The following is a 27,717-nucleotide window of genomic DNA, read 5'->3' as shown; positions in this document are numbered from 1 at the left end:
TACTTACTTACCTTACTTACTTTACTTACTACGTACGTACGGTACGTACGTACGTACTTAGTTACGTTACGTTACGTACGTACGTACTACTACTTATATATATATATATATATATATATATATATATATATATATATATATATATATATATATATCAGTGTATACAAATTGTATTTGTATATATACGTTTCTCTGATACCCTTTTACCTCCGGTTATTTACGTCTCCGTAATTTTCCACACCGCGCGCTGACGCGTGCACAAACCGCGTTCTACTGTTGCGTACAGCGCGTAAAAGCTCGCGACTGACGTAACACGAACTTTTGCAAATGTCATGTTTTACACGATGGTCCTCTCCAACATTTGAGAAACTAAGTTTAGCCAGTTTATTAATATATAAAAAACACCACACGTGAAAACATTCAAGTAAAACCGGTTTAATATAAAATAAAGCGACATTTATACGCGGGGTTATTATTATAAATTTCTCAGATTATGATACGGTTTAGCGAAATGGCATGAAATTATAGACCGAAAACTATGACATTTAAATAATTTTCTTTCTCAGTCAGTTTGATCATCCGAGGTGATGCGTGCACGCGGCATCGCGCCGTCGTCGTTTCCATGTTTCTTGAGATAATACGGCACGCGGCAATGTGCACGATACTTATTTGACGAGGCCGGCGTACTTTTATCGCCCTTCGTCCATCGCAGGAGGAAGCACCTCTCGCGGGACTCTTTATCGATCGATAATTATCGAAGGCACTTGGTCAGCCTCGCGCATCTAATTTCTTCGTGCAAGGGTGAGAGTTGCACTGCACACACATCGAAGCCGTTCGCAATTTTTTCCGGCTCATACGAGGATATTCTTCGCATTAAATGACCTGGTAAAAGTAGAATAGACGCTCGCGAACGATTGTTATTAGACAAACGTGCACATTGACGCTTCGTACCGCTCACATGTACAAAGAATCTTCGCCGTATCGTTTGTATCTCTCCTGCCTTTATTTGCCATTCAACGGAGTTGATTGGTTTTTGCAGAATGCCCCGACGGTCAACTACCCTGCGACAATGGCGTCTGTATCAATAAGAACTTCTTCTGCGATCACAATATCGACTGCCATGATGCTAGTGACGAACGAAATTGCCGTAAGGATATCTTTGGATAGATATATTTTCTGCTGTTTCACCGAAAGTTCTCGATATTCAAATATTACATAAAACATTCTATGCTCTGTTATGAGGACATTTTGAAGTAAAATATATGTGTACTTTATAACTTGAAATGTAACTTAGTACATACAATTAGGTCATTTGTGTCCTACACATTTCTTTTCTTTGAAATATTAGATACATCAAATAATTAGTTATAACATTTATATACAATTTTTTTAAATATGCTTATAAATATTTTCGAAAGATATTAAAGTATATTTAAGAATACATTACTTGATAATTTTAATATACTTGAACGATCCATTGTAATAAAAAGCTGGAAAATCATCGTGTACTAAGAGTTAATTAAGATTTTTCATTAAATTTAACCTTTGGAATTAACGGTAGGCCTATTGAACATATATTCAATTATAAATCTTTTTGAGAAAAATGTTAAACAATTCAATTGTTTTATCTGCAAATTTGAATTATTCTATTTAATATACTTTCTTATCAAAATAGTATTCGGTCTTTTTTATACAAAAATTATGTCATATTTTATATAATTTATGTTCTTTGATTTCTAGATTAGGATCTTTTAACATAAATTAAATATGTCTTACAGACCTGCATCATTAACTGTATTATAAATTTTGACATCAAGTTAAAGCATCTTCAGGAAGTTAAAGAAAATTTTTTTCGTTTATTTAACGAATTTTGTATTCAATAAGTTCAACTTTGATAAACGCATGTCGCTCCATTTTGCAGCGGAGAGCGGAGAGACTGGCAGTTCAGGTCATGAATGCCACGAGGGTAGTTTCATCTGCAGCGATGGCAGTTGCATACCTCCAACTGCAGTATGCGATGGACGTGCCGATTGTCCGCACGACGAAGACGAGATACTCTGCCGTCGAGGTAAGTTAAATTTGCGGAATCGCCACTCGCGATGTTCCTGTGTTGTCTTCTTTCATAAAGAGCTACGTTAATTTAGGTTCGAGGAAATGATCCTTATTGATAAAATATTCAGAAGATGGATACAGAATTCTCCCTCGTTGGTTAATTTATCATTGTATCATATTGATACGATGTAGCCTTCGGAACGTATTCATAGCCAGGACTTAAAAGACATTGGGAGCACGATTCGAGAACGCAAACTTAAACTTATAACCTTACGTCATTATTATGAATTGAATGAATAAAGATCTTTTGTAGATGGATATAAAATTTAATCCCACCTCTACTGTATTTTGCGCAATGAGCAAATGATTATTATACTAAGTGATTATTATACTGAAGCTCCTTAAGCCGCCAATAATCTTGTCTTTCAAAATCGTTAATCTAAATAAATCTTATTTCTAAGATTGAATTCGACGGAAGATGAGAGGAGATACTTGGAATATGAATGAAGGCACAAACGCCTATTTGTGTCTCAGGTTTACTTTATTACATCCGGATTCGCTTTAAGTCCTGATTATGCATACGGTCATCGGACAAGAAGAAGGCTTTTCCTCGAGATTTTCGAGGCGTATATCAGTTGCGACCGCGTCGCAACAATACATCTTCCGACACATCTACGAGAAACCGCAGCTCAGATTGAGTTACTTCTAGGTGTAGACGCCTCGGATAGTGTCTCCTCGAAGGGGCGTCCAGAGACGCCGGGGGTGATAGCCGGTGTGAATCCGGATAACAAGGCTTACAGCCCAGACACAGATGCAAATATTGATGTGCCGCCGACAAATCTGAGCACGCCGAGGAGTTGTGCTCCGGATGATTTTGTTTGCGCCGACGGCACTTGCATCCCCGAAACCCACCACTGCGACCATTTCTACGATTGCCGCGACTTTACCGACGAACAGTACTGCTTCGGTTAGATTATTTGTAGATCTCGAAAATCTGGTGACACACACGCACCCCGCATCGAAGTCTCGCGCGCTTTCATTCTCACCCCAACGATTCATTGAGCAATTTCGTAGCTATGGAGAAGAAATTGTTCGTACGTCAACATACGAATAATTCTTCGTGTATTTACGAATTTACATTAGTGTTACTATCGTATAAATAACGTTAAAAATTTTACGTGAAAAGAAAATTAGTTTTTCCTATATTCTTTTTAATAATCATTTACAATATTCTTCAGTATTATTGTACTATTCTCTCTCCTTTTTTCCCTCTTTATTAATGGAAAATTGATTTTAATTAATTTTCAGTCTTTAATAAATATTTTTTTCAATATTGTTTATTTTTTAAACAAATTACTATATATTTCTTTGCGAATTTATTGTTTAGATGGAAAGTTATATTATTTTAAATTTTTATTCCGCTCTTTTGAATAATATCAAAGTTTTATCCGCGATAATATTCTAAAATATCATTGAAAACACCAGATTCTCTTAGATCTATTCTTTTCTGCCAATCTGTGTTAGCAGCTGAATAGAAGATGTGTAGGTTGTTCCAGTAGAGACTTGATTATATTTCTAAAATTTATAATCGCAGTCTTATATATTACCCGGCGCATTTTTATAAATAATAGTGCATCTCTGCCTGACGTAAAATTTAGATCGTTTATTTTTCTCGTAGGTAGAACGTTTGGCATACATCCTATTTGGCATGCATAGCATGAGGAAAGTACAATTTTACCTATACATTTTTGTGCATTACATTTCGGAAGGAAAAATACTTGAAAAAGTCAATGTATAATCTATTTATTAACAGCATCAGTATATCGCTGATCGAAATTGACAAAATCATGCATAAAAATTAAGGGATTATAAATGTCTTTCCTCCTGAATCTATAAAAGTTATATTGAATGATGAATTATATTTAAGTGTTCGTAGATGACAATCAGTGCATATAGCATAAATAATTGAAAAATTATTTATATCATTTATGATACTTTTTATTATTGTCACGTTATTCTCTCTTGTAAAAATACGTTAAATTAACTCACCGATTTTGTGCTATATGAACTGATTTCCGATATATTTGATCTAGATTCTAGACCAAAGCTGTCTAAAGTAGTGAAAAGAGGCGAGACGAACGAGAAAAGGAACGCGTAATAATCAGACAGCTCTGCTCTAGATTACATTTAACAGTCTTTTCTAGGTAATAAAATCTTTACCTTCATCGTATTTATATTTCGGCGTTAGATCATTGTTTAGATTGTAACGGACATATGATGGCTCCATGGCTGACATTTTACATGTATCTGTGTCTCATCTATATCGTTCTTTAACGGATCAATGACTCACGGTTGTCTCGTTAACGTACAATGCAAGCTCTTATTTTAGGATGCACTCGAGACCAGTTCCAGTGCGCCAATGGAGATTGCATCCGCGCCGATCAAAGATGCAACGGATTCATCGAGTGCTCTGACGGTTCCGACGAGCCGGAGGAATGCGGTGAGTATAAAGGAGTAATCACTTAATCAGCAACATAACGCACTAATTAAAAAATAACTAAAAATAAGTAATAAAAAAAAGAAATGTATAGCCAACATAGATTAATACAATACGTAATTTGGAGTAATAAATGTAAAGTTGCAGTCTGTGAAACGACATAATTCCTTAATTTCTTAAATCCTATTTACTTTTAATCTAATTAAATTCTCTCTTATATTTACTTTTACTTTATTAGAGCCGCCAAAGCCAACACCAGGTCAATGTGCCGCGGATCAATATATGTGCATTTCGGATAGAAGATGCGTTCCAATATCCTCCATCTGTAACGGAATTCCAGAATGCCGAGATGGATCCGATGAACAAAATTGCGGTGAGTCAATGACATATATATATTTAATTCTGTAGCAATTATCATATAAATTACGCATTAAATTGGCAGTAAAAATGAGCTAGATGAGAATCGCGAGCCTACTTCGAATCTTTATATTAATAGCTAAGACTATAATTGATAACGCGACTTCCTGACTTTCTCGCCTAATCAAGATAATCTAAGCGATTCTGCGAAAACGCAGCATAATGACATATATTTAACGACGAAACTAAAGATCGCGAAGCGGTATGCTCGCACGAGGAGTGGAAGTGCAAGAGCGGCGATTGTATACTTCAACATCAACGTTGTGATCGCCGGATTGATTGCCTATACGACGATAGCGACGAGTTGGGCTGTCACTATAGAGCGATGCAAAGAAATCACAGTAGGTGCAGCGCGCATGAATGGACGTGCAATGACGGTCATTGCATTCCGCTGCATCGGCGATGCGACAAAAGGCTTGACTGTCCTAGAGATATGTCCGATGAGATGGATTGCAGTTATGATAATTGTGAGTCTCCCCTGTAGTTAGTCATCCGGAGCCGCCTTCGGGAAAAGGGACCGCACGACTGGCCGATAACACGCCATGCGCTAATCAATAATACCTTGTAAATATCCATGACACCGTAACATAATATCTGCTGTAACATAATACTGTAATGTTTTATGTAACACTAAAAGGTATTTATTATTCCCGTTTTTCAGCGAATGGGATACAAGCAAATGAGTCTGTATTGTATTTCCATCATTTAAATTGCAATTCCGCCTTTACCCGATAATGTACACACTTTTAATTTGAGAATAACAAATATCTATTTTATGATAAATCATACGAGGAGTACTATGAGCTCTCTCGATTTTTTTGTAATGGTACATCGTAGAAGTAGACATCACTTTATATCATATTTCCTAAAAAAAAAATTAATAACTGAACTAAAATACAAGATTGCATTTCCCATAGATAAAAAATGCAGAAAGGTGCCGGATAAAAATCTCGAATTAACAAAATTGATAATTTAACGTTTATTCTGTACATATATTTATTAATCATTAATATTGATTGTTAATGCTTTTATTATTATTTATTGTTAACTTGTTATTTTTATTCGTGCGCAGATACCGATGGAACATCTGACCTTAGACTGAAGACGTATCCCAGTGAACAAGTGATTAAAGAAAGTAAGTATTCTATTTTTATTATCATATACGGATTTGATGAAATGTTGTATATGCATTTGTTGCATTTCAATTTTTAGTAGTCGTCTAACTAAAGTAAAATTTATATCGTCTAACTAAAGTAGTCAATTGAACATCTTAATTATTTAAATTAGAAAAATTAACATACAAGATAATAGACATTAATAATAAGCAACTGTGTTGCCGACGAATTAGGGTATTCCAAAAGAAAATTAATTAATGAATATGTTTGTTATTTTTTTCTTGCCTTGGCCAGATCCGGCGAAAATAGGTAAGACTTTTCAAAAAATATAAGCTATAAATCACGCTGTGAGCTAAAATAATTTTCATGAATTATTAGATGTGCAAGATTTGAAACACATATTTCAGTTGTGATATACAAGTGTCTATACATTATATTTATGTATTGCGCTTTTTATGATTTTCTGTTGCAAACTTTTCTTGAGGCAAAATAAGCAACAAAATCGATCTTTAAAACTTCCAATAAATTTTCTAATTATAACATTAAATTATTTTAAATATGACGTTTTGTTTCGCTGATATACACATATTGTGCAATCATATTAAAATCATATTTATTTATAAAAATGCAATTTTTATATAATTAAATCAATAATCGAAAATTTCATTAATAATATCGTTTGAAGCCATGCTTGCAAATTTTAATCATGCATGATAGTTAATGTCAAAATTTGAACTAGAACACAAATTCTGACTAAAATTATAATATATAAAATCTTTCACTACCAGTGTCTAATCCTGATTCTCATATACATTTCATTTATAATAAAAACTATTTTGACACTAACTTTTCTTCAAAAAATCTCAATTTTATTATGCCGAATGCCTTGTATAAAATTTTTTGCTGTCTATATACAAACAGCGTTTTGAATAACATAATTTAAAAAAACTAAAGTGCACGTGAATTGAACTAACATGTCATCAGTATCATCTCAATTTAAAAAACGGGGAAATCCGCTACTTACTGATAACTTACTGACGAGACATTTGACGTACCGCGAGCGTAATGATCCGTAAAGGTGCAATCTCTCGAAACTTGAATAGAATTTATATCATGTAAAACCGTTTCCGACCAGGTCGCGAGGTCGTGTTCCAATGCCGTGACGAGGGTCTTCTACGTGCCAGAGTACGTTGGATTCGCGGCAACGGCCTTCCTCTGCCGCCTGGCAGCCGAGACATCAATGGTCGCCTGGAGATACCCAACATTCAACTTGAGCACGCTGGAACCTACATCTGCGAAGCCTTGGGTTATCCACCGTCCACCGCCGGTCGTCAAGTGACCGTCGTTCTTACTGTCGAGAAATGTACGTTTATTATTGTCTTTCTAATTTACAGCTATGATCGAAGAATTTATTTGCGATAAGATATAGTCACATTAAACATTAATAAACATTAATAATTTTATCTACTATGGCTTATTTAAGCAAATCGATTTTTACTGAATCCATATTGAAAATTTTTAAATTTTTAAACATTAATTGAAAATAAGAGATAATGTTTTCAATGTTTAAGGTGCAGTAAAGATTTAAAAGTACTGAATTATTCAGTGCTTTTAATACTAAAAATAAGCAACTTCTAGTATTAAATTAACAAATACTAAATTAGACTTCTATAAAGGCATGAATAGTAAAATCTTAAAATAAGTTTAAATTAATTAGAATAAGTTCTAATAATAGTTAAATCTTATTCTATAGAAATTAGTTATTTTGAGTATTAAAAGTACTACTTAAAATGAGTAATACTCAAAATGAATAATTAATCACTATACCTTTCAATAAATTTCTATAAAGATGTATCACTACCTATACATATATAAACAGCAAGTAAGCCATATTGAATATTAACAATAAGTCATATTAAGCGCAGTTACCTTAATAAATTTGAAATTTGCGTTTTAATGATTGAAGATCGCGTAATATCAAATTGATTACATGCAGTTGAGCAGCCGGTCACCAGACCACCACAAGTGTGCCAGTACGATCAAGCTACTTGCAGCAACGGCGACTGTATTCCCAAATCGTACGTTTGCGATGGTAAATTCGATTGCACCGATGGATCCGACGAGATGCGGTGCAGTAAGTATGATAGGCATCAGCGAAAAGCTGGATATATTCGGCATTCATACTTTATGGTGAAAATTTCACGCGAACGCTTCATATGTCCGTTTCGACAGGTCCGCACGGATGTGAGCCCAACGAGTTTCGCTGCAATAATAAGCAGTGCGTCAGCAAGTTGTGGCGTTGCGACGGCGACAAGGACTGCGCGGACAACAGCGACGAGGAAAACTGCGCGCCGTCTCCCCCGGGATCTCCGTGCCGTTACAACGAGTTTGCCTGCAACAGCAATAAACAGTGCATCCCGAAAAGCTACCACTGTGACATGGAGCGCGACTGCTTGGACGGCAGCGACGAAGTTGGATGCTGTCAGTAATGATAGGAATTTCATGAGCGTCAAGCATCAATATTTTGTTACAGATCGTCCGACAATCTTCGTTAAATAATAGTTATATAATATTCAAGAAACAGTCAAAATTATTATTTATCGTATATTTTACTATTTTGACGTTTCTATATGGAAGTTAAATTTAAATTTTATCTTTTCTATTATGAAAGAATCTTCTGCCTCACTGATAACAATACAGTGAAATATTACTATTGTTGGCCACTGTAACCAGTCAACAAGACTGCTGCGTTCCATTATTTACTACGAGTACCGAAAATTTACAGTTCACATTGTGTATACTATAAATTTTCAGTTCTTGCAACGAATAACAAAACGCAATCCAAGTCTGCTTGAACAGATTTTACAAATTATCTGACAAATGTTATTAGCAGGAAGTTACAAATTTGAGAGAGAAACAAGATGCAGAATTTGTTTTATTAGATGCTGACGATTAAAATGCCATAAAATTGACAGCAGAAAGCAAACAAAATCTGCATTTGATAGATTCGATTTCTGCTGCCAATTTGCTATCAAATTATGTTGTGCCAATAAAACACAAGATGGTATCGAATCTGCTGCATTTTTCTAATCAAATTTGCTGTCATTCTGCGGACAGTTTATTTACTGAATATTAAATTAAGTCTATATATGATTTTTTTTCCCTTTCAGCTCCCGTTTATATCGTGAAACCTCCACCGCCGATGGTCGTTCTTATGCCGGGCGACATGTTGGTTCTCACTTGTACAGCAATCGGTGTTCCGATACCGGAAATCAACTGGCGTCTCAATTGGGGTCATATCCCCGCGAAATGCACAACTGTGTCTACCAACGGAACGGGTACACTAACATGTCCAGATATACAGACAGAAGACCAAGGCGCATACTCGTGTGAGGCGTTGAACGTTGGAGGCTTCGTCTTCGCCGTGCCAGATGCCATCGTTGTCGTGAAGGAAAACGGCAATATCTGCCCTAAAGGCAAATTCAATTCCGAAGCGAAGACTGCTGAAGAGTGTATTTCATGCTTCTGCTTCGGCGTCGCCACCGAATGCCGCAGCGCCGATCTCTTCACTTATCAGATTCCGCCGCCGTTCGACCGCTATAAGATTGTGTCGGTTGAGACCATTCCGACAATTAGAATCCACGGTGACATTAGCAGTCAGATATCCCAGATCCGTCCGCTTGCCCGGGATGGCGTTCAGCTGTTGGAGTCTTTCAGTAATGATTTGAATGTCTACAATATTCCCTACTTCGCGCTACCGGAGAACTATCATGGCAGTCAATTGAAGTCCTACGGCGGCTACCTAAAATACTCAATTCGCCATAGCGGTAACGGCACACCGAACTACGCCCCTTCCGTCATCTTAAGTGGTAACAATTATATCTTGGTGCATAAAAGTGAGGAACCAATACCGGATTACGAGAACGAGAAATCAGTCAGGTTCTTCTATGGCGATTGGTACAAGCAACAAGGAAGAAGCGAAGTCCTAGCTTCCAGGGAGGAAATCATGATGGCGTTGGCAAACGTTGACAACATTCTAATAAAGTAGGCATTGAGTCCAATGAATTTTGATAAAAGATATTAGAATAATTTTATCAAAAGATATTAGAATAATTTTTTTTAATACGTTCAATATGTTGCAGAGTGAAATATGATGACTCTCCGCAACTAGACATTCGTCTCACTAATATCATTATGGACACCGCTGATACGCGAAATACTGGCCTAGGATCCGCGTCCTTCGTCGAGGAATGTCAATGTCCAACAGGTACATATTTCTTCAATGATCAATCAAGTATTTACGTACAAAGTTCTATTTATATTATTATCTGAATTATCTTCAAGGATACACTGGTCTATCTTGCGAGCATTGCGCACCTGGTTATCTGAGACGCGAAAGCGGACCATGGCTTGGCCAATGTTACAGGGATGAACCACCGTGTCCTCCGGGATACTATGGCGATCCTTCAAGGAATATCCCTTGCCAGATTTGTCCTTGCCCGCTTACCAACCCATCGAATCAGTAAGACAATTAAATTTGCCATTAGTGATATTTCAATTCAAAATACTTTGGTAATTTATCATATTATAAATAGATTCGCTCGCACGTGTCATCTTGGCTTTGACGGACAACCCACGTGTGATTGTCCTCCTGGCTACGTTGGACGCAGATGCGAGCAGTGTGCCACTGGTTACCAAGGAAATCCTCTTATTCCTGGAGATATGTGCGTTCCCCTTCAACAATGTGATCCGAATGGCAGTCTTAGTCCTAACGCCGATCCACATACCGGAAAATGTCATTGCAAGGTATAACATACACATGATAATGCCGCTACAATTATGCGTAATTTTGCACAAGGTGTCTCAGAAATCACACATTTTTTTCCGACTATAATCTTCAAAAAAAGATTAAATAAATTGTTTTATCAAAAAATTTATGCGAGATAAATTGCGCAATTTCTTGGACATCTCGCATAACGATTTTATTATTGTTCTTGCATCCATCTTCTGTGGATTACGTTTAACTTTAAAAATGTAAGTATATTTTATAGTCTTTCTATATATAAAAATGTATATAAATCAAGGTTTAGAATAAAAATGAGTACTCGGTCGAGAATCGTCTATTCTCTAATATTTCTTTTTTTTAGCAATATGCAACGGGTCTCACTTGCAATCAATGTAAGGCGAATACCTTTAATCTGGCCTCGACAAACCAATTTGGATGCATAGCTTGCTTCTGCATGGGCATCACCAACAGATGCGTCTCCTCTAACTGGTACAGGAATGAGGTATGATGAAGATATAATATATAGTGTATTTCCATCTTTGTCATATAGATCTTAAATAGAAAAAACACAAATCATGATATCAAAAAATTACGTTAAAATGGCTTCAAAAAATTACTAAAAAAAAATCACTTTTCAATCAAAATTTTTTTAACATTATTTTGACGTTTCGCGTGATTTAATCTTTCCAACATAAGAAATTGTGTATATAAGCGAGATTTTATATTTTATATATAATACACAAAACAAAATGTTGTGTACTATTTTGTACAACTTCTATAGAAATATAAGTTATCTCGATTAAAATAAAAACTTAAATCTATCATTTGCACTTTGCAGATTCGTGTATCATTTACCAACTCGATTCGAGGTTTCTCTTTGATCGAATCCAAGAGCACAGACACACCAGACATTGTAGAAGGAATTCATCTAAACACCATTAATCGAGAAATAGTTTATAGCGAGTTTCCCAATCGTGGTAACAACGACGTCTACTATTGGCAATTGCCCAGCATTTTCTTAGGAGATCAAATAACATCTTACGGTGGTAATCTCAAATACACTGTTAGATACGTGCCCTCTCCAGGCGGTCAAAGTTCAAGGAACAACGCTGCGGACGTCGAACTCATTAGCGTGAGTGCACATTCGTGAGCCTTAATCAGCGTACTTGATGAAGATATAACAGGTTGATTTAAAATGCATACAGGCTAATGACATCAACTTGCTTTACTATTCCCGCGAGTCTCCCGAGCCTAACTCTCAGCAATCATTCACTGTACCATTGCTCGAGCAATATTGGCAACGTAATGATGGAACTCAAGCGGATAGGGAACACCTTTTAATGGCTTTGGCAGATGTACGAGCCATCAGAATCAAAGCTACTTACACGACGCATACAGACGAAGCTGCGTAAGTACTTTATGCATTCTTGATTTTCAATTTTATATATTTGCAATTAAGTGATAACTAACAATAAAGAAAAAATGATTATTTAAAAAAGACAATTTAAGCTTTTTAGAAGAATTATCCGAAAGAAACATTTCGAAGAACTCTTTAAAAATGTTTGTAAAATAGATAATATATAAATTTCCGACATTTTAAAATAAAAATTGCGGATTTATTCGATATTCAATTGAAATAAAATTAAAAACAAGAATGCTTTAAAAAATTTGTTAATTACCATAATTGAACAAGAGCATTATGTATGCTTCAGGCTCTCCTTCGTGTCTTTGGACACCGCCGAAAAATATAACACAGGTAAAGCTCGTGCAGTCGAAGTTGAAGAATGTACTTGCCCCGCTGGCTACAGAGGACTTTCATGCGAAGATTGCGACGTTGGTTACACCCGAGCCATTGAAGGTCTCTATTTAGGTATCTGCGAACCGTGCAACTGTAATAATCACACGAATCAATGCGATCCCGAAACTGGCACTTGTGAGGTAATAAAAACAATTTTAATTGAGCGACGTTACGTTTTAATTAATGAAATTCTTTTGTTTTTTTTAGTTTAAATTTAATGAAAAAATTTAATCGTTTAGACTTAAAGTAGCTATATTGGTAACTGCTTAATTTTAATACAATATTTTTCCAAAATGCAATTTTATATATTTGGTATAAAAATATAAAATATAAAAATATAAAACTTAACTGAAGTTAATTAGAATTAGTTAATTAGAATTATATAAAAATATGGCTATGTAAATATAAAATGTAGATAGAAAATCAGAAGCATTTGATTTGATTATAAAAATTGATACTTTACGTCGACAGAATTGCGCTCATCATACTACGGGAGAGTACTGCGAACTGTGTGAACCGGGATATGAAGGAGATGCTACTCGAGGCACCTCGAACGATTGCTCGTATAGAAGTCAAAGACCTGAGCCATGCAGATGCAACGAGGCTGGTTCACGCAGCACTTCTTGCGTCGACGGTCGATGCGAGTGTAAGAGAAACGTCGAGGGTCCAGAATGTAATCGATGCCGCCCGTCGACATACGGATTACGTGCCGAGAACATTGATGGATGCATCGAGTGTTACTGCAGCGGAGTAACTGATCAATGTCATGAGAGTACATTATACGTACAACAAATACCGATGTGGGTATATGACTCCCATCATGGCTTCACTCTTACGGACTCGTAAGTATGCTTCATTCTTTCAAGTTTTTTTTTAAATTAATATAAGCTTGAATAAAAATTTTATTATTTTTTTCCTGTTTTATTTTGATAAATAAAATTTGTACATATAATAATAGCAAATAAAATTAGAATTTGAAATGAATTGATTTAATATCTTTATTTAGGACTAGACGCGACATAATTGATGACGGCTTCGAGCTAAATGTGGCAATGAATGAAATCGGCTATCGCTATCCGGACAGCAGAAGCCGCAGATTGTTTTGGTCACTTCCGAGTGTTTTCACCGGTAACAAAGTGAAGAGTTACGGCGGAAATTTGACTTTGACGCAGCATATCACTGCATATCCTGGCGCTCAGAGTTACAAAGATCAAGACATTTTGCTGATTGGCAATGGCATTACATTATTCTGGACGAATCCGGTAGAACTCCAACCTGAAATTCCGCTGGTACGTAGAATAGATCTTATATTTTATAATTTTTTTAGAAGATAGAAAAACTTGATGCCTGAACCCAATTTGCCAAATTGGTAAAATATTTTTTACCAAAGTTGTTCTAATAAAATTTCTTTACCCATTATTTAATCGAATATCTACATCATTTATCTTTAAATAATTTAATTTATAATATTATATGTATAAACCCCCAAACTCTATATTAATGTTATAAATTAAATTAAAATCCAAATGTTTCACAATTATAAAGACGTACATCTTTCAGACCTACACCGTTCCTTTGAAAGAGCATGAATGGAGAAGACTGACCACCGAAGGACCGCGCAGCGCTTCCAGGACGGATCTCATGATAGTGCTTTCCAATCTAGAAGCTATCTTAGTCCGCGCGTCTCACAGCGAGCGAATGACCGCAACATATATTAGTGATATCAGCATGGACACGGCCGTAGAAAATCTGATTGGAAACCGACGTGCGACTCAAGTTGAAGCTTGTCGTTGTCCGACCGGTTACACAGGCACTTCCTGCGAAACCTGCGCTCGCGGTTATTATAGAGACACCAGCGATCGGACTATCAGTTACTTGGGCGCGTGTAATCCCTGTCCATGCAACAAAAATGAAGAGAGCTGCGAAATCAGCAGATCTGGCCATATCAAATGTCACTGCCTGCCAGGATACACGGGACAGTATTGCCAAGACAGTGGTGTCGGTAAGTAATAGTGCTTCTTAATGCTATAGAAATTAGAAATATTTCATTAACACAATTAATGTTTTCAATTTTTTTTCGTTCTCAAAAACATAACTTTGAAAAAGAATTGAATGATAAATTGGACCAACTTATATTTTTAACGAAGAAATATATTATTCTACGATAAAAAAAAATAATCTACAATAGATCAAATTATCTGATTTGTTATATTTGAATATGTTTTTGGAAGCGTGAGAACAGAATTTTTCGTTAAGATTTTATATTTATACATTATAGTAAAAAAAATATTTTACACTCATCCTTCCCTCCTAACAATAAGAATAGTAATGACAATACGTTGGTCAGGTGAGCTCATGGTAAGCCTAATGCCGATGAACGGCGAAGTCGAACCGTATTCCACGATCCAATTTACGTGCAACTATGACTATCCAGACATGTTTTACATCTATTTTAAATTGTCGTCGTTCGATGGATTTCCCATAACTGCACGGAGTGGCGAAATCGGCCCGATAATGAAGACAGAGAAAGGAGCTGTCCGCACTTGGTTCGTTCACATGGGGAACGTCCCCTGCAACGTGGAATGTCACATCGTGAATGACCGCGGCAAAGAACTGGTCAAAATTGTGACGTCGATTACGCCAGGTTTGACGGACTAAATAGCGAGAGCTTTCGCATCTTGTCCGTCCATCGGTGATTCATGGCAAGGGCTCGGATTATCATCTCACAATCATATCTGCGTTGTCGCCAGGTCATCGTAAATCATTATTGTAAATTGTCACCGAGTTTGGTGAAGGCACTTTCTTGGATTTGTAGTCTTCATCACGGTTCCATAGTTTTTCACAGGATTAATATTTGCGGAAAAGCTTGACTGTTTTCCTGGTATATGCTATATTCAGTATGTCACGGATGTCCTGTCGATGTACAATAAATATGTGTACCGTAGTAATTAATACAAGTGTATCATTCTTCGAAATAACCATCATTGTAATGATGTCTTATCAAACTGTAATGGTGATTGCATCCTTGTGTTACAGACGAATGTCGCTTATTCATTGCAATGTATCCACAGAATTGTTAAATCACAGAATTGTTAAATTCAATAATTCCATATCTCTCTGTTATTATTCGTCATATTGTTTTATTGCCAAGTCTACTGCAATTTTACGATTATGAGAGAAATAGAGAAAAAATTGCATTTGTTGATTTTTTAAATCAATTTTTTATTTCCCTTACAGTTGAAGAACTGCAGACAACTAGTACGCAGATCCCAGTATCTCCACCGAAAATCACAGTTTACATACAAGAAAATGAATTCCAAATCGTCCATACAGGAAAAACCGTCCGATATCATTGCACAGGCAGATCTAGAGAACATGTAAGTCCTTTGTTGACTCGGTTTATAAAATGCTTTCATAATTGTAATCTCTTTTTATGAATAGGAATCGGTGAACATTAGATGGGAAAAAGAAGGTGGTCAATTACCGCCTGATAGGAGCGTGGACGATTCGAATGGACTTTTGGTAATTAGAGATGTGAAGGTGTCTGATAGCGGCATATACGTCTGTCAAGTGAGCGACGGAACAAACATTGGATATAAAAAAGTCACACTAACTGTTGGAGGTATAGCGCAAACTTTTAATTGTATTATACATCAAACTTAATATAATCTCGTAAATTATTTTACTATAAATTTTGTGAAATAAATTAAAGAATAGATTAATTAATAAATCTCAATCTTATTTAATTATTATACATTGTATTATTGGATGCAGCGTTTTCACAACACTTACTGGAAATACCAGGTATAATCAAATCATAATCATGTCAAATCTATAAATAGAATTTATGTAATTTTGTGCCTTCTTTAAGGAACTAATCCGGTAGAGCCTAGAGTCGCTATAAGTCCATCATATCAACAAGTGAGGGAAGGTGAACCTGTTGAGTTCCGTTGCGAAGCCACTGGTAATCCGCCACCTCAACTGGATTGGATAAGAGTTCACGGAAGTATGAGTCCAGAGGCGACATTCTACAATGGCGTATGGAGTCTTCCAGCTGCGTCGAAGAACGATGCAGCCGAGTATAAGTGCGTCGCTAGGAACAACGTTGGCATAGACGAGAAGACAACCATCTTATACGTTCAAGGTACGGTTAAAGCATTCAGAAATTTCGAACATCAATGAAATTTAAATCTCAAACTATTATAGATCATATGAGAATTATTTTTTAATCCTCTGTTTGAATCTTTTTTCTCCAGTCCAAATTGTTCACTGTTCTAGATTTTCAAAAAAATTTGGAAAAATTTTAAGTTACTTTTTAATATCTTTATTACATATCATTAAATAAATTTCTCTTATTGTAGAAGAGGAGAACCGGACTTTATTTTGAAGAAATTTGAGAGTCAAATTCGATTGTATCAAAAAAGACCTGCAAAGACCAAAAAAGATTGCAGATGGAGGATTAATATTGATTTAATTATAGTATTACTCTGAAACTTACAGCTACAATTCGTGCTTATTAATAAAGACTTCCCATTCTACGTTGTAGATAATCCTAATAAACCACCACCTCAAGGCTTACCGCCGACTATAACTCCTTCCGAATGGTCAGGAACCAGCGAAGATGTCGTCAGGTTGATCTGCACACCATCTCAACATGTGAATGTCACTTGGACGAGATCCGGCGGATTGCCATTGCCTTATACCGCCAGTCAACGTGACGGTATTTTGACGATCACCAATCCTACCCCCAGCGATTCCGGCATATACGTGTGCACCGCGACAAGTGTTCGCGGAACGGAGACGAGTACCACTGCCAGGATTACAATAATGTCTCGGAGAGAACCACCATTGGTCACGGTCAGGCCGTTTCGACAGGAGGTGAAACAGGGCACTGTGGCTGAAGTACGATGCATCACCAGCGGAGAGCCAGGTCTACAGGTGAAATGGAGCAAGTACACGGAAACGATGAGTTCCCGTGTCCAACAGATAGAGGACACGCTCAGGATCATTAATGTCCAGGTCTCCGATCGAGGAGTATACCTCTGCCGGGTTACTGGCCCCACAGGCAATTACGAGGCCAGTGCCATCATCGAAGTTGAACGTAAGCTCATAGTATCTAAAAAAAAAAACAAAATTCTCCTTTAAGTCTGCTATATATGTAAGTTATATTCAAATGACTAAGCAAAGCGTTTAAAAATATTTGGATTAAATAAATTTTTATTCTCCAAATTATATTTAAAAAATCATGTGATATAAATCAGAAAAAAAATGCACATTTTTAAATATTGCAATTGGCAAATTACTGATTTTTCATATAAATCGATATAAAAAACTCATTTTTGTTCCAATTTTTTATTAATTCTGCAAAATCAAATTGTCATCTTTTTATTGTAGCTCGTGAAGCTCCAGTTTTAGAGCTGTATCCACAAGATATACAAACGGTCATCCTTGGCGGTTCCGCCGATCTTCAGTGTCGCGCAAAGGCCGGTTTTCCAGCGCCCGAGTTGCGATGGTCTCGCGTAGACAATCGACCATTCGCCTCCAACATTGAGCAACTTCCTAGTGGACTCCTCAGACTGTCGAACATCACAGCGAATGACGGCGGTGCCTACGTCTGTTCCGCGTCAAACGAAGTCGGTTCGACGTCAGTCATCGCGCATATCGAGGTGCAATCTATGCCTGTGATCACTGTCACACCGCAGCACGGTATCTTACAGGTAAAACGCGGAAGTCGAGTTCGTTTGATGTGCAGCGCGAACGGTCATCCGCAACCCAATGTGGCTTGGAGCAAATATGTGAACGGAATAACGATACAGTAAGTTCACTTCATTATTGTACAGTCTTATGAACTAATAACAATTGTAGGAATTAATTTTTAATTATCTTAACTATTAATTTTAAAGCGTAAATTTTTACATTATTGAAATACGATTTTGTAGTGTCTAGGCAACAAAAGAAAATTTTATTACACTATATATAAATTATATTATGATATTAAGCATTTAAAAATTAAACTTAAATTACGATTTAACTTGATTATATCAATACTAATTATTAAATCACATAATAATTTTGTGACATTATTATGATTTATAGGGACACATATAGCAGAACAGCAGCTACTCCTTTAAGTGCCGTTTACGAGATATTCTCTGTTTCATCTGACGATGAAGGATCCTACACTTGCACAGCTACGAACGCCGTAGGAATATCCGAAGAGCGTGTCCAAATCCGCATCGAAGATGATGACGATTATGTGCCTTGCACTGGCGATAGAGGCGATATTCCATGCGACGATGATCGACAGCGACCACAACCTGATTCTGCAAGTATTATAATTTTGTCGCCTCAATACACAATGACACGTTTTTAACAAAAAATGATTTACAGAGAGACCCGAATCAAACAGAGGGAGGAGTATTGATTCCCAAAGATTACTTGAGAATCCCAGACGGTGGCAAAGTGGAGATGCGTTGTCAGGTCTTCGGACCAGATGGAGATCACATCTACCTGGATTGGAAGAGAAGTGATCATCGTTCCCTCCCAGAAGGTAGCACAGTGCACAATGGAGTGTTAAGTATCCCAACTGTTAATAGAAACGCTGCTGGAGAGTACATCTGTTTGGGCTTGGATCCTGCCGGCACAGTGCTCTTCCGAGCAAAATCTCATCTTGAAATTATATGTAAGTATGAGACGAGTATAAGACGCATCAAACAAACTGCAAGATTCAAACTATATGGAATAAATAAATTTGAAATCGAATTTTTTTTAACAGTTTCTTTAAGAAAAACTGTATAAAGATTAATTAATTTTTTTCTTCGATTTTAGCTCCACCAAGAATTGAATTAAATCCAACGCGTCAAACAGTAGGACCTGGAGAAAATCCATCTATAATTTGTACCGCTACGGGAGATGAACCTTTGCACATCGAGTGGAAAGCCATAGGACGTCCATTACCATATTCTGTATCGGACAGCGGTGGAATCTTACAATTCCATGGCATTACATATTCCGACGCTGGCAAATATGTGTGCAAAGCAACGAACGCAGCAGGAACAGCAGAAGCGGTAGCAGAAGTTTTAGTTAATGGTTAGTTAATAATCAGTTAGATTTTTAAATTTACAATGTATAAATTTTTTTTATTTTCTCTTAAATAATTACATTTACGCAAAAAAAATTATTTAATGTTAAAAGAAAAATCTAAAAATATATAACACAATTATATAATATATCTTAAAAAAATATATTTTTTTTTATGTGAAATTCAGCAAACAATCAACAGTAATATAACTATTAGTTATAATTCTTCACTCAATATAACTATAATATAATATAATATGTATTACAATATGTATTATAATATGTATTATTACAATTAAATATAATATAAAAAAATATTATTGTAGAAAATTATATAACTAATAATTATGTTACTAATAATTGGTGATTATTGAGAATATTCGTATATAAAAAACATTAATTGTCGTATTCGTACATAAAAAAAATATTAATTAATAAAAACGTAATATTTTTAAACATAATGATTTTTTAATATTTGGTAAAACAAAATAATATATTAAATATTCATCAAGCCTAAAATGTGTTTATTAAATATTTGAGGATTGCTCAGTGCAGCAAATTATAAATTAATATTTACGATTTGCAGAACATCCTTACGACAATGCAAGGATCCGCGCTGAACAAAGAGACGTAGTAACTCATGCCGGTAATTCTGTACGCTTACGTTGTGAGGTGCGCGAACGTGCGACGATTCATTGGAGTCGAGAAGGGTTACCGTTGCCGACCAACGCGCGAATCGGAGAAGATTACTTGGAGCTGACGCAAGTGAAACCGGAAGACAGCGGAAGATATATCTGTCAGATCCAGACGAGTCGCGGTGTATCCAGCGATTATATTAATTTCAACGTTTCTCGTAAGTTCAGCTTTGTTTTCACTAAATCTTGTCGTTTCAGCATCATTTCACAGATTTTTGTTTTCATTCGAATGCATCTATTGAAGATCGCAATACACACGCTAAATGATGTATCGCCTGTTGATAAATCCTAATTTTTTGCCTTTAATTCTTTCGGGATACTATAATGTTACTCTGACTTTTAATATCCCGAAAGGATTAAATCCCAAAATGCTTTTTTTACAAAATACTTTGCTATTTCTCAGCGATTTTTCATCAATAGAACATTTTGGATTTCTGATTCATCTGAAGATTTCAATTTCTCATTCAGGACGCGACGGATATAAAATGCCAATTTCACATTTACCTTAATAAAAAAAAAGAAGCAGCACGGAATTATTTATCAAAAACTTTAAATGATTAAAATTTATATATAATACATATTTAAACAATAACAATTTGAAAATAAGTCTATTATTTTATAAATTTATACTAATCCGCATCATTCATATCACTAACAAGCGCGCAGCAGATTATTCTCAGACAATACAAACAGCAAAAGACATCATGCGAAAGCATTAAAGGGAACATAAACAATCTGAAATTCAAAATTTTCTATAATCAACTATTGCGTAGATAAATTTTTTAAAAATGTAAGGATACATTATATAATATATAAATTACAAATTTGTTAAATATTAAATATTTTTTAAATATTTATTAAAAAATTTAGACTGGAACAATTCCCTCCGCCGCGGCATGATCGAACAGGTAGTAGGTTTCCAGAGACAAGGATGACCTAAAATAAAAAAAAGAGTTTAAACTATCTTTAATTGATTTTGGAAGTTTAAAGTAGAAAATACTAAATTTAAGACACTTATTAATTATACCTTCGAAAATACAAAATGAATATTGAAAACTAACACTACGCAATATCATGTTATACATTATCATACCAACAACTCGGAAAAAATAATCTGTAACATTTTTCGGAACACAAAACGTAATTCAGTTAATTACTATTGAGATATTGCAACAAGTAGACAAGAAAAATAATAGTACCGATTTACCCCGCTATCCTGCTTTGCCTCAATTTTCCCTAATTCTGGGCAAATTTGGATAGATTGTGTATCCCTAAAATAAAAATTAATCTACGTAATAGTTGACTTTAAAAAAATTTCGAATTTTAGACCCTGTGAGAGTAATATGACTCCTTAAAAAATGCCTTAAATGTTTAGATGTCTCTTGAATTTTTGTATGGTTTGCTCTATAATGAGATCATATATGTATATTACAAACGTGGTTCCATGAACGTTTCCACAAGTTTAGGTTTTTTACAAAGCTCGCGTTGTGATTTAGTAGTTAATTTGCTTGCGGATTGCATGCCAGTGTACCGATCGCAGTGCAGGCACTGGGAGTATCAATGCAGAAGCCTACAATGCATTCCGATGGAATACTTTTGCGACGGCTATGTTCAGTGCAACGACGGTACTGACGAACGCTTCTGCCGCAACGCGCGCTATCGCCAATATCTTCAGAGACGACGCGGTTTGTTTTGAGAAATATGTGTGTCGTGTGATGTCCCGTAGTTCTCCTACTCGTAGTGAACTGTCCTTTCTTGCTTACTGTACGAACCCATGAGGAAAGGATACGGATTAAATTAAATTAAATTAAATTAAATTATGATGAAGACTGTTTGACCGAAGATACCAAGCTCGGTAATGTGTACAAATAAGTGAAAAGATTCTAAAATGTTATGAGTTTCCCGCCAATTATCTTTTTATAAAATGTAGGAGAATCTAGTACGGAAGAAGTGCACCCGTATCCCATCCTTGTCAGCAGCAAATACGATATGTGTAAATCAACATACATATACTTCAGATTTTAGTTCGACACTTATTTTTTTTTGTTAAAACTTTTATTCTGAATAAATCTCTATGTAATATTCTTCTACAATCTTTGAATGCTAATATTAATTATTTCCTCAACAAGAAATAATTTTTTTATTTACGTAATTTTTCCTGATGAATTTCAAACATGATATAAGGAATTTAGATATAGATACATCAAATAAAACGCTGCAAATGCATCTCGAAGTTCATTTTAGAAATCGATAAGTAGTATCTTAATGTTACGATGTGCAAAACAGGATATACATTTCCTAATTCTGCGATCTTAACAGATATAGCCAACATGCATAATTCGATTCTAGCTGCTGCAGTGCCTTCAGTAAGCATCGAAGTGTCTCAAGATCCAATAAACATCGGTGACACCGTTGATATACATTGCACATACACTGGAACACGTAATCCACGTTATCGCTGGACGAGACCGAATCATGTGAGCCTACCAACAAACGCACAGGAGTATGGCAACGTTTTGAGGCTAACTAATGTAGTCGTTAGTGATAGCGGACCCTACAGATGCACAGTTGACACATCCGAAGGCATACTCGCGAAGGACTTCAATTTGATTGTCCACGGTAATTAATAGACAAACAATTAATATTTATGTGACAAACATAGATAATGAACTATTTACATGAAAGATTATTACACGTATATTCTTCTACGTATATCTCTTTTAATGCACAAATATCTACTTTTTGCTAATGCCCACTCAAACTGCTACTAAAATACGTTTTATGTAAGTATAAAGCCGAATAATTAATTTTTTTTATTATGAAAATTATTGTGGACGAAGGATTTTATGATTTTCCAGGCGGAATCCTCGATGAACCAGCAATTGAAACCAAATTGGCGCCGTACGGATCAAGTCTGGAAATGGATTGCCGATTAGATCTCGATCCGCCAATACAATTTCAATGGAACAAACTCGGTGGACTTTTGCCACGTGACAGTCAAACTTACGAGGTACATAAAATGCGTATCATATACCTATTTCTATCTAATCAGGAATTTAATGATAATTTCCTTATAGAAATTTAATACTGGAAAATAGTGATTACTTTTTTTGAGTATTAAAAATAAATAATTTCAGTATTAAATTGAATTTTTGTAAATGTTATATTATTTTAGTAAAATGTTTTATGTCATTCGCGATAATTTGATATATATTTTTCATTTTGCAGAACAAATTAAAATTAACTAATGTAAAGGCTGAAGACGCTGGAACGTACATTTGCTCCGGAAATAATGAAGAATCGCGAGTCGAAGTACCTACGGTGCTAGTTGTAACAGGAGTTGTGCCTAATTTTAGTCAGGCACCCGAAAGCTACATCGCTTTCCCTCCTTTACCTGACTCCTATCTCAAGTTTAATATCGAAATTTCTTTCAAACCGGAAAGTTATGATGGCATTCTGTTATACAACGACGAATCTGGTCATGGTGACGGCGATTTTATCGTTTTATCTCTAAATAATGGATATCCACAATTCAAGTAAATAAAATAAAATTTTAATAAATATGTAACAAATCGCGTCACGAGTAGCACCTTTTATTTTACTTGTAGAGTTCCAACAAGTATGTCAATTGACTTTTATCTGAAACTTTATTTAAATAAAATTTTGATTTAATTATATAAACTTAATTATATGATTAAAAATAATTTTTAATTATTTTTAATTTAAAAATAATCGACATTAAATTCAGTATAGAAATTGTAATAAAAAGTCGATAATTTCCTAAATGCGCGTTATTAACATAACGAATTTCTTAACAGATTCAATCTCGGTTCTGGACCAGCTGTTATTCGCGCGGATAAGCCTGTCACCTTGAGCGAGTGGCACACCATTAAGATCCAACGCAATCGAAAGGAAGGAACGATGCTAGTGGACGGCGAAGGCCCGTACAAGATGGTCGCTTTAGGCAGACGCCAAGGTCTCGATCTTAAAGAACCCCTTTACATCGGTGGAGTGCCCAGCTACAGCAGAATCAACATGCAAGCCGAAGCGAACACTGGTTTCGTCGGATGCATCAGCCGACTAGTCCTCGGAGAGAAACAGGTCGATCTGATTGGCGATCAGACTGACAGCGTGGGCATTACGACTTGCGAAACCTGCGCCGAGAATCCCTGCAACAATGGTGGTGTGTGTCAGGAAGCAGCCACGAAAAACGGCTACACATGTCTGTGCCGAGCCAGTTTCAGCGGCAAACATTGCGACAACATCGGACAATCTTGCTATCCAGGTATGATAATTTATCACATTTTAATTTATACTTTTTATCCAGTTTACTATGACTACAATGATGTCTATCAATACTAATTACGATCTATTTAATAATTATTTTGTAATAGTTATAATTATTAATCTTAAAAATCGCATGCATAATACATATGTGTATTAAATATTATTTTTAAAAAATTTTAATATTTTATTGCTAAAAGTTAAAGTTTTTAAACAATAAGATTTATAATATTAAACACATTGAATGATGATATTAGGTGCCTGCGGAGAAGGTGAGTGCATCGACGAAGAAGTCGGCGGTTTCCATTGTTACTGTCCAATCGGGAAGACGGGACCAAGATGCGAGCATTCGGTAAACGTCTACGATCCAGCTTTCCATGACGACAGAGCTTTCATCGCTCATGAGACTCCAAAAGCTCTTAGACGGTAAGTACCTTTGCTCGATCGAACGCACGTGCACGAATTATTTCTTAATTGCACTTAGTCGATGTTAGAAGCGCACATGATGGAACATATTGCCACGGTGATTGTGTCTCATATTTATTTCATTTTGAGTTTTTTAAGTGATTATTTGTATATAGTTCACCTGCGAAAAATGAATGAAATAAAAAAATTATAATAAGACACACTCTGGAAAATTATTCTTTAAAATATTATAAGATATGAACAGTTTCGAATATAATTAATGATTAATAATTGTACAGTAACAATTGTATAGTTAGAAATAAATTTTATTTAATAAATTTTGTATTCTTCTGAAATTTTTGAAACACGAAAAAATTTTTATCTAGATATAAGAATATTATAAATATAAACATATATTATAAAAAAAATATCTTTACGCCTTTGACGAATTAACAGATTTAACTATAATTGGAATATAGGTACTAATTTCATTGTCAGTGCATATGAACATCCTCAAGCATCCTAATTACTAAAATTCTTTTCAGGGAAAGAGAGAGTTCGACCACTACACACAGTCGATCACGATTACGCAACGCACAAATTAGGAAACCACGATCAAGGCCACATCACCACAATAATTTGCACCACACAAAACATTAGCTAGACCTAGCACCAATTTTACGCACTCAGAGAATCATTACTTATCACAACAATAAACTTTTCCCTCCGTCTAATAAAAATTACCATACATAATGATCTATCTAAAATTTTTAAGATATGTTTATGCCTGTATCCGAAAAGATTAGTCAGCTCGATTTATTTTTGTGCCAATTTTTCACTGCCTATTTTTCTTTACGCGTAGTGGCGATGGTTATGATAAAAGTAAAAAGAATAAGCAATGAATTCTTAATAGGTAGTTTGCAACGAGCCTGCATAGTGCGTAGTTCCTTGTAATGGACATGGTGCTGTAACGTTAGAACAACAGTCAATATATATATATATATATTTACGAATTAGTAATTAATACGTTTTGTACAGCTTCTTAATTAATACATTTAACGCGTCACTTTAGTCATTATTAATTATTAAAAGTAATACGTGAAGTCACTGCCAAATCAGTCGCATTTAACAGTTAGTCCCCACTCAAGCTTAGAAAATATCAAAGTCGTAACAATCACATACGTGTATCAGCATATGTAAAATGTTTGTACTTATATATCTAAGAATCTATATATATATATATACATATATATATATATATAATTAAAAAAAAGAGATGTTTCACGTATGAAAGATCGTTTATATACTCAGCAGATTCATGCTATACGAATAAATATTTTTAAAGCAAATAAACAAAAGTCAATGTAATAAGTTACATACATTAATTTAAGTTAACATTTTATTCGATTTCATCACCTTGCATGTCTAAAAAAATATAAAACAAAGAGGTAAGTTTTAAGACAAAAACATTATTCATGTATTTGTTTTTACAGTTTATCTAAATGAGCTTCTATAAATGTTTATGTGTACATATATGTATAAATCCTTTCCTGTCTATGTTCTTTTCAATCCTTTTGCACGTGTGCTTTTGTGTGCAAGTCGTAACAGATTTGATTGCCATTAAAAATTTAATTTCAATTAGCTTTTTTTTTTTGTAAAAAATATAAAGCAAAGAATAATTGGATTATTCATATAAATATTTTACGCATAAAAACTAAAAATGTGTGGAAATTGAGTTTTATAATAAACAAATTAAATGAAAGACTAATATACGACATATATTGCTTAAGATTCTTTGAAAATATAAAATGATGTATTTTCCTTACCTGTTCTATACCTAATTCTAGGCTTAAGGTAGCCATGAGTTTTAATCCGGCGGACTCTGGAGACGGAATCTTGATGTATTGTTCTCAAAATGACGAAGGCCTCGGAGATTTTGCAGCACTCGTGATAAAGGATAGGCATGTCGAGTTTCGCTTTGATATCGGTTCTGGAATAGTGACAATAAAATCACCTCATCCCGTTCAACTTGGTGTATGGGCGCATGTGACAGTGAATCGAGATTTCAAGGATGCGAAATTGTCGGTGAATGGTGAACCATTTGTGGAGGGCAAGTCACTCGGAGCTGCGAGAACTATGAATCTAAATACACCTCTTTATATTGGAGGAGTTGATCACAGAAGAATCATGATCAATCGAAACGCCGGTGTTGATCGTAGTTTCCGTGGATGCATAAGCGAAGTAAGCAAAATTATTGATTATTTAATTAGATATCAAACTCCGTAATTAGTGTCTAGTATTATTATTTAATAACTTTATTTTTTAAAAATCATAATATCTCATAATATTTTTTGTTTTTAATTTATAAAGTTTTCTGAAAAATGTCTTAATCTTCAGATTTTATCTGTTCTTTTTATGGAAATTATATAATGAAGATCCTAGAATACTTTAGAATTTATATTGCGTTTATATATATATATATATATATATATATATATATATATTTATTATATATATATATATATATAATAATTTAATAATACTACTACTAGAAGATTGTTCTCTANATTAGTTTTTAAAGTTAAAAG

General features: G+C 35.0%; 2 protein-coding genes across 2 annotated transcripts in view; both read left to right on the top strand.

Moving 5' to 3' along the window:
- Positions 1 to 25,789, top strand: part of LOC105622232 (basement membrane-specific heparan sulfate proteoglycan core protein) — a 187,690-nt gene extending 161,901 nt beyond the window's left edge. Inside the window, exons 20-56 of the mRNA XM_012203655.1 lie at positions 1,040 to 1,147; positions 1,922 to 2,068; positions 4,442 to 4,552; positions 4,788 to 4,922; positions 5,158 to 5,433; positions 6,039 to 6,101; positions 6,376 to 6,390; positions 7,217 to 7,444; positions 8,078 to 8,215; positions 8,314 to 8,562; positions 9,252 to 10,125; positions 10,224 to 10,348; positions 10,426 to 10,603; positions 10,677 to 10,887; positions 11,229 to 11,369; positions 11,706 to 11,999; positions 12,073 to 12,275; positions 12,580 to 12,805; positions 13,137 to 13,507; positions 13,672 to 13,954; positions 14,226 to 14,661; positions 15,903 to 16,042; positions 16,107 to 16,287; positions 16,537 to 16,809; positions 17,212 to 17,766; positions 18,060 to 18,480; positions 18,762 to 18,990; positions 19,056 to 19,347; positions 19,494 to 19,754; positions 20,332 to 20,598; positions 21,967 to 22,125; positions 22,790 to 23,059; positions 23,299 to 23,450; positions 23,669 to 23,976; positions 24,259 to 24,725; positions 24,982 to 25,150; positions 25,675 to 25,789. Coding sequence (XP_012059045.1) covers positions 1,040 to 1,147; positions 1,922 to 2,068; positions 4,442 to 4,552; positions 4,788 to 4,922; positions 5,158 to 5,433; positions 6,039 to 6,101; positions 6,376 to 6,390; positions 7,217 to 7,444; positions 8,078 to 8,215; positions 8,314 to 8,562; positions 9,252 to 10,125; positions 10,224 to 10,348; positions 10,426 to 10,603; positions 10,677 to 10,887; positions 11,229 to 11,369; positions 11,706 to 11,999; positions 12,073 to 12,275; positions 12,580 to 12,805; positions 13,137 to 13,507; positions 13,672 to 13,954; positions 14,226 to 14,661; positions 15,903 to 16,042; positions 16,107 to 16,287; positions 16,537 to 16,809; positions 17,212 to 17,766; positions 18,060 to 18,480; positions 18,762 to 18,990; positions 19,056 to 19,347; positions 19,494 to 19,754; positions 20,332 to 20,598; positions 21,967 to 22,125; positions 22,790 to 23,059; positions 23,299 to 23,450; positions 23,669 to 23,976; positions 24,259 to 24,725; positions 24,982 to 25,150; positions 25,675 to 25,789 — 9,071 coding nt within the window. The remainder of the gene's footprint in view (positions 1 to 1,039; positions 1,148 to 1,921; positions 2,069 to 4,441; positions 4,553 to 4,787; positions 4,923 to 5,157; positions 5,434 to 6,038; positions 6,102 to 6,375; positions 6,391 to 7,216; positions 7,445 to 8,077; positions 8,216 to 8,313; positions 8,563 to 9,251; positions 10,126 to 10,223; positions 10,349 to 10,425; positions 10,604 to 10,676; positions 10,888 to 11,228; positions 11,370 to 11,705; positions 12,000 to 12,072; positions 12,276 to 12,579; positions 12,806 to 13,136; positions 13,508 to 13,671; positions 13,955 to 14,225; positions 14,662 to 15,902; positions 16,043 to 16,106; positions 16,288 to 16,536; positions 16,810 to 17,211; positions 17,767 to 18,059; positions 18,481 to 18,761; positions 18,991 to 19,055; positions 19,348 to 19,493; positions 19,755 to 20,331; positions 20,599 to 21,966; positions 22,126 to 22,789; positions 23,060 to 23,298; positions 23,451 to 23,668; positions 23,977 to 24,258; positions 24,726 to 24,981; positions 25,151 to 25,674) is intronic.
- Positions 25,790 to 26,989: 1,200 nt separating this feature from the next.
- The window catches only part of LOC105622231 (basement membrane-specific heparan sulfate proteoglycan core protein-like), a 4,638-nt gene continuing 3,910 nt past the window's right edge, over positions 26,990 to 27,717 (top strand). Inside the window, exon 1 of the mRNA XM_012203654.1 lies at positions 26,990 to 27,370. Within this exon, the coding sequence (XP_012059044.1) occupies positions 26,990 to 27,370 (381 nt within the window). The remainder of the gene's footprint in view (positions 27,371 to 27,717) is intronic.

This window comes from Atta cephalotes (assembly GCF_000143395.1).
Source record: "Atta cephalotes unplaced genomic scaffold scaffold00041, whole genome shotgun sequence".
Classification (NCBI taxonomy): Eukaryota; Metazoa; Arthropoda; class Insecta; order Hymenoptera; family Formicidae; genus Atta; species Atta cephalotes.
This window is presented reverse-complemented; position numbering and strand designations above follow the sequence as displayed.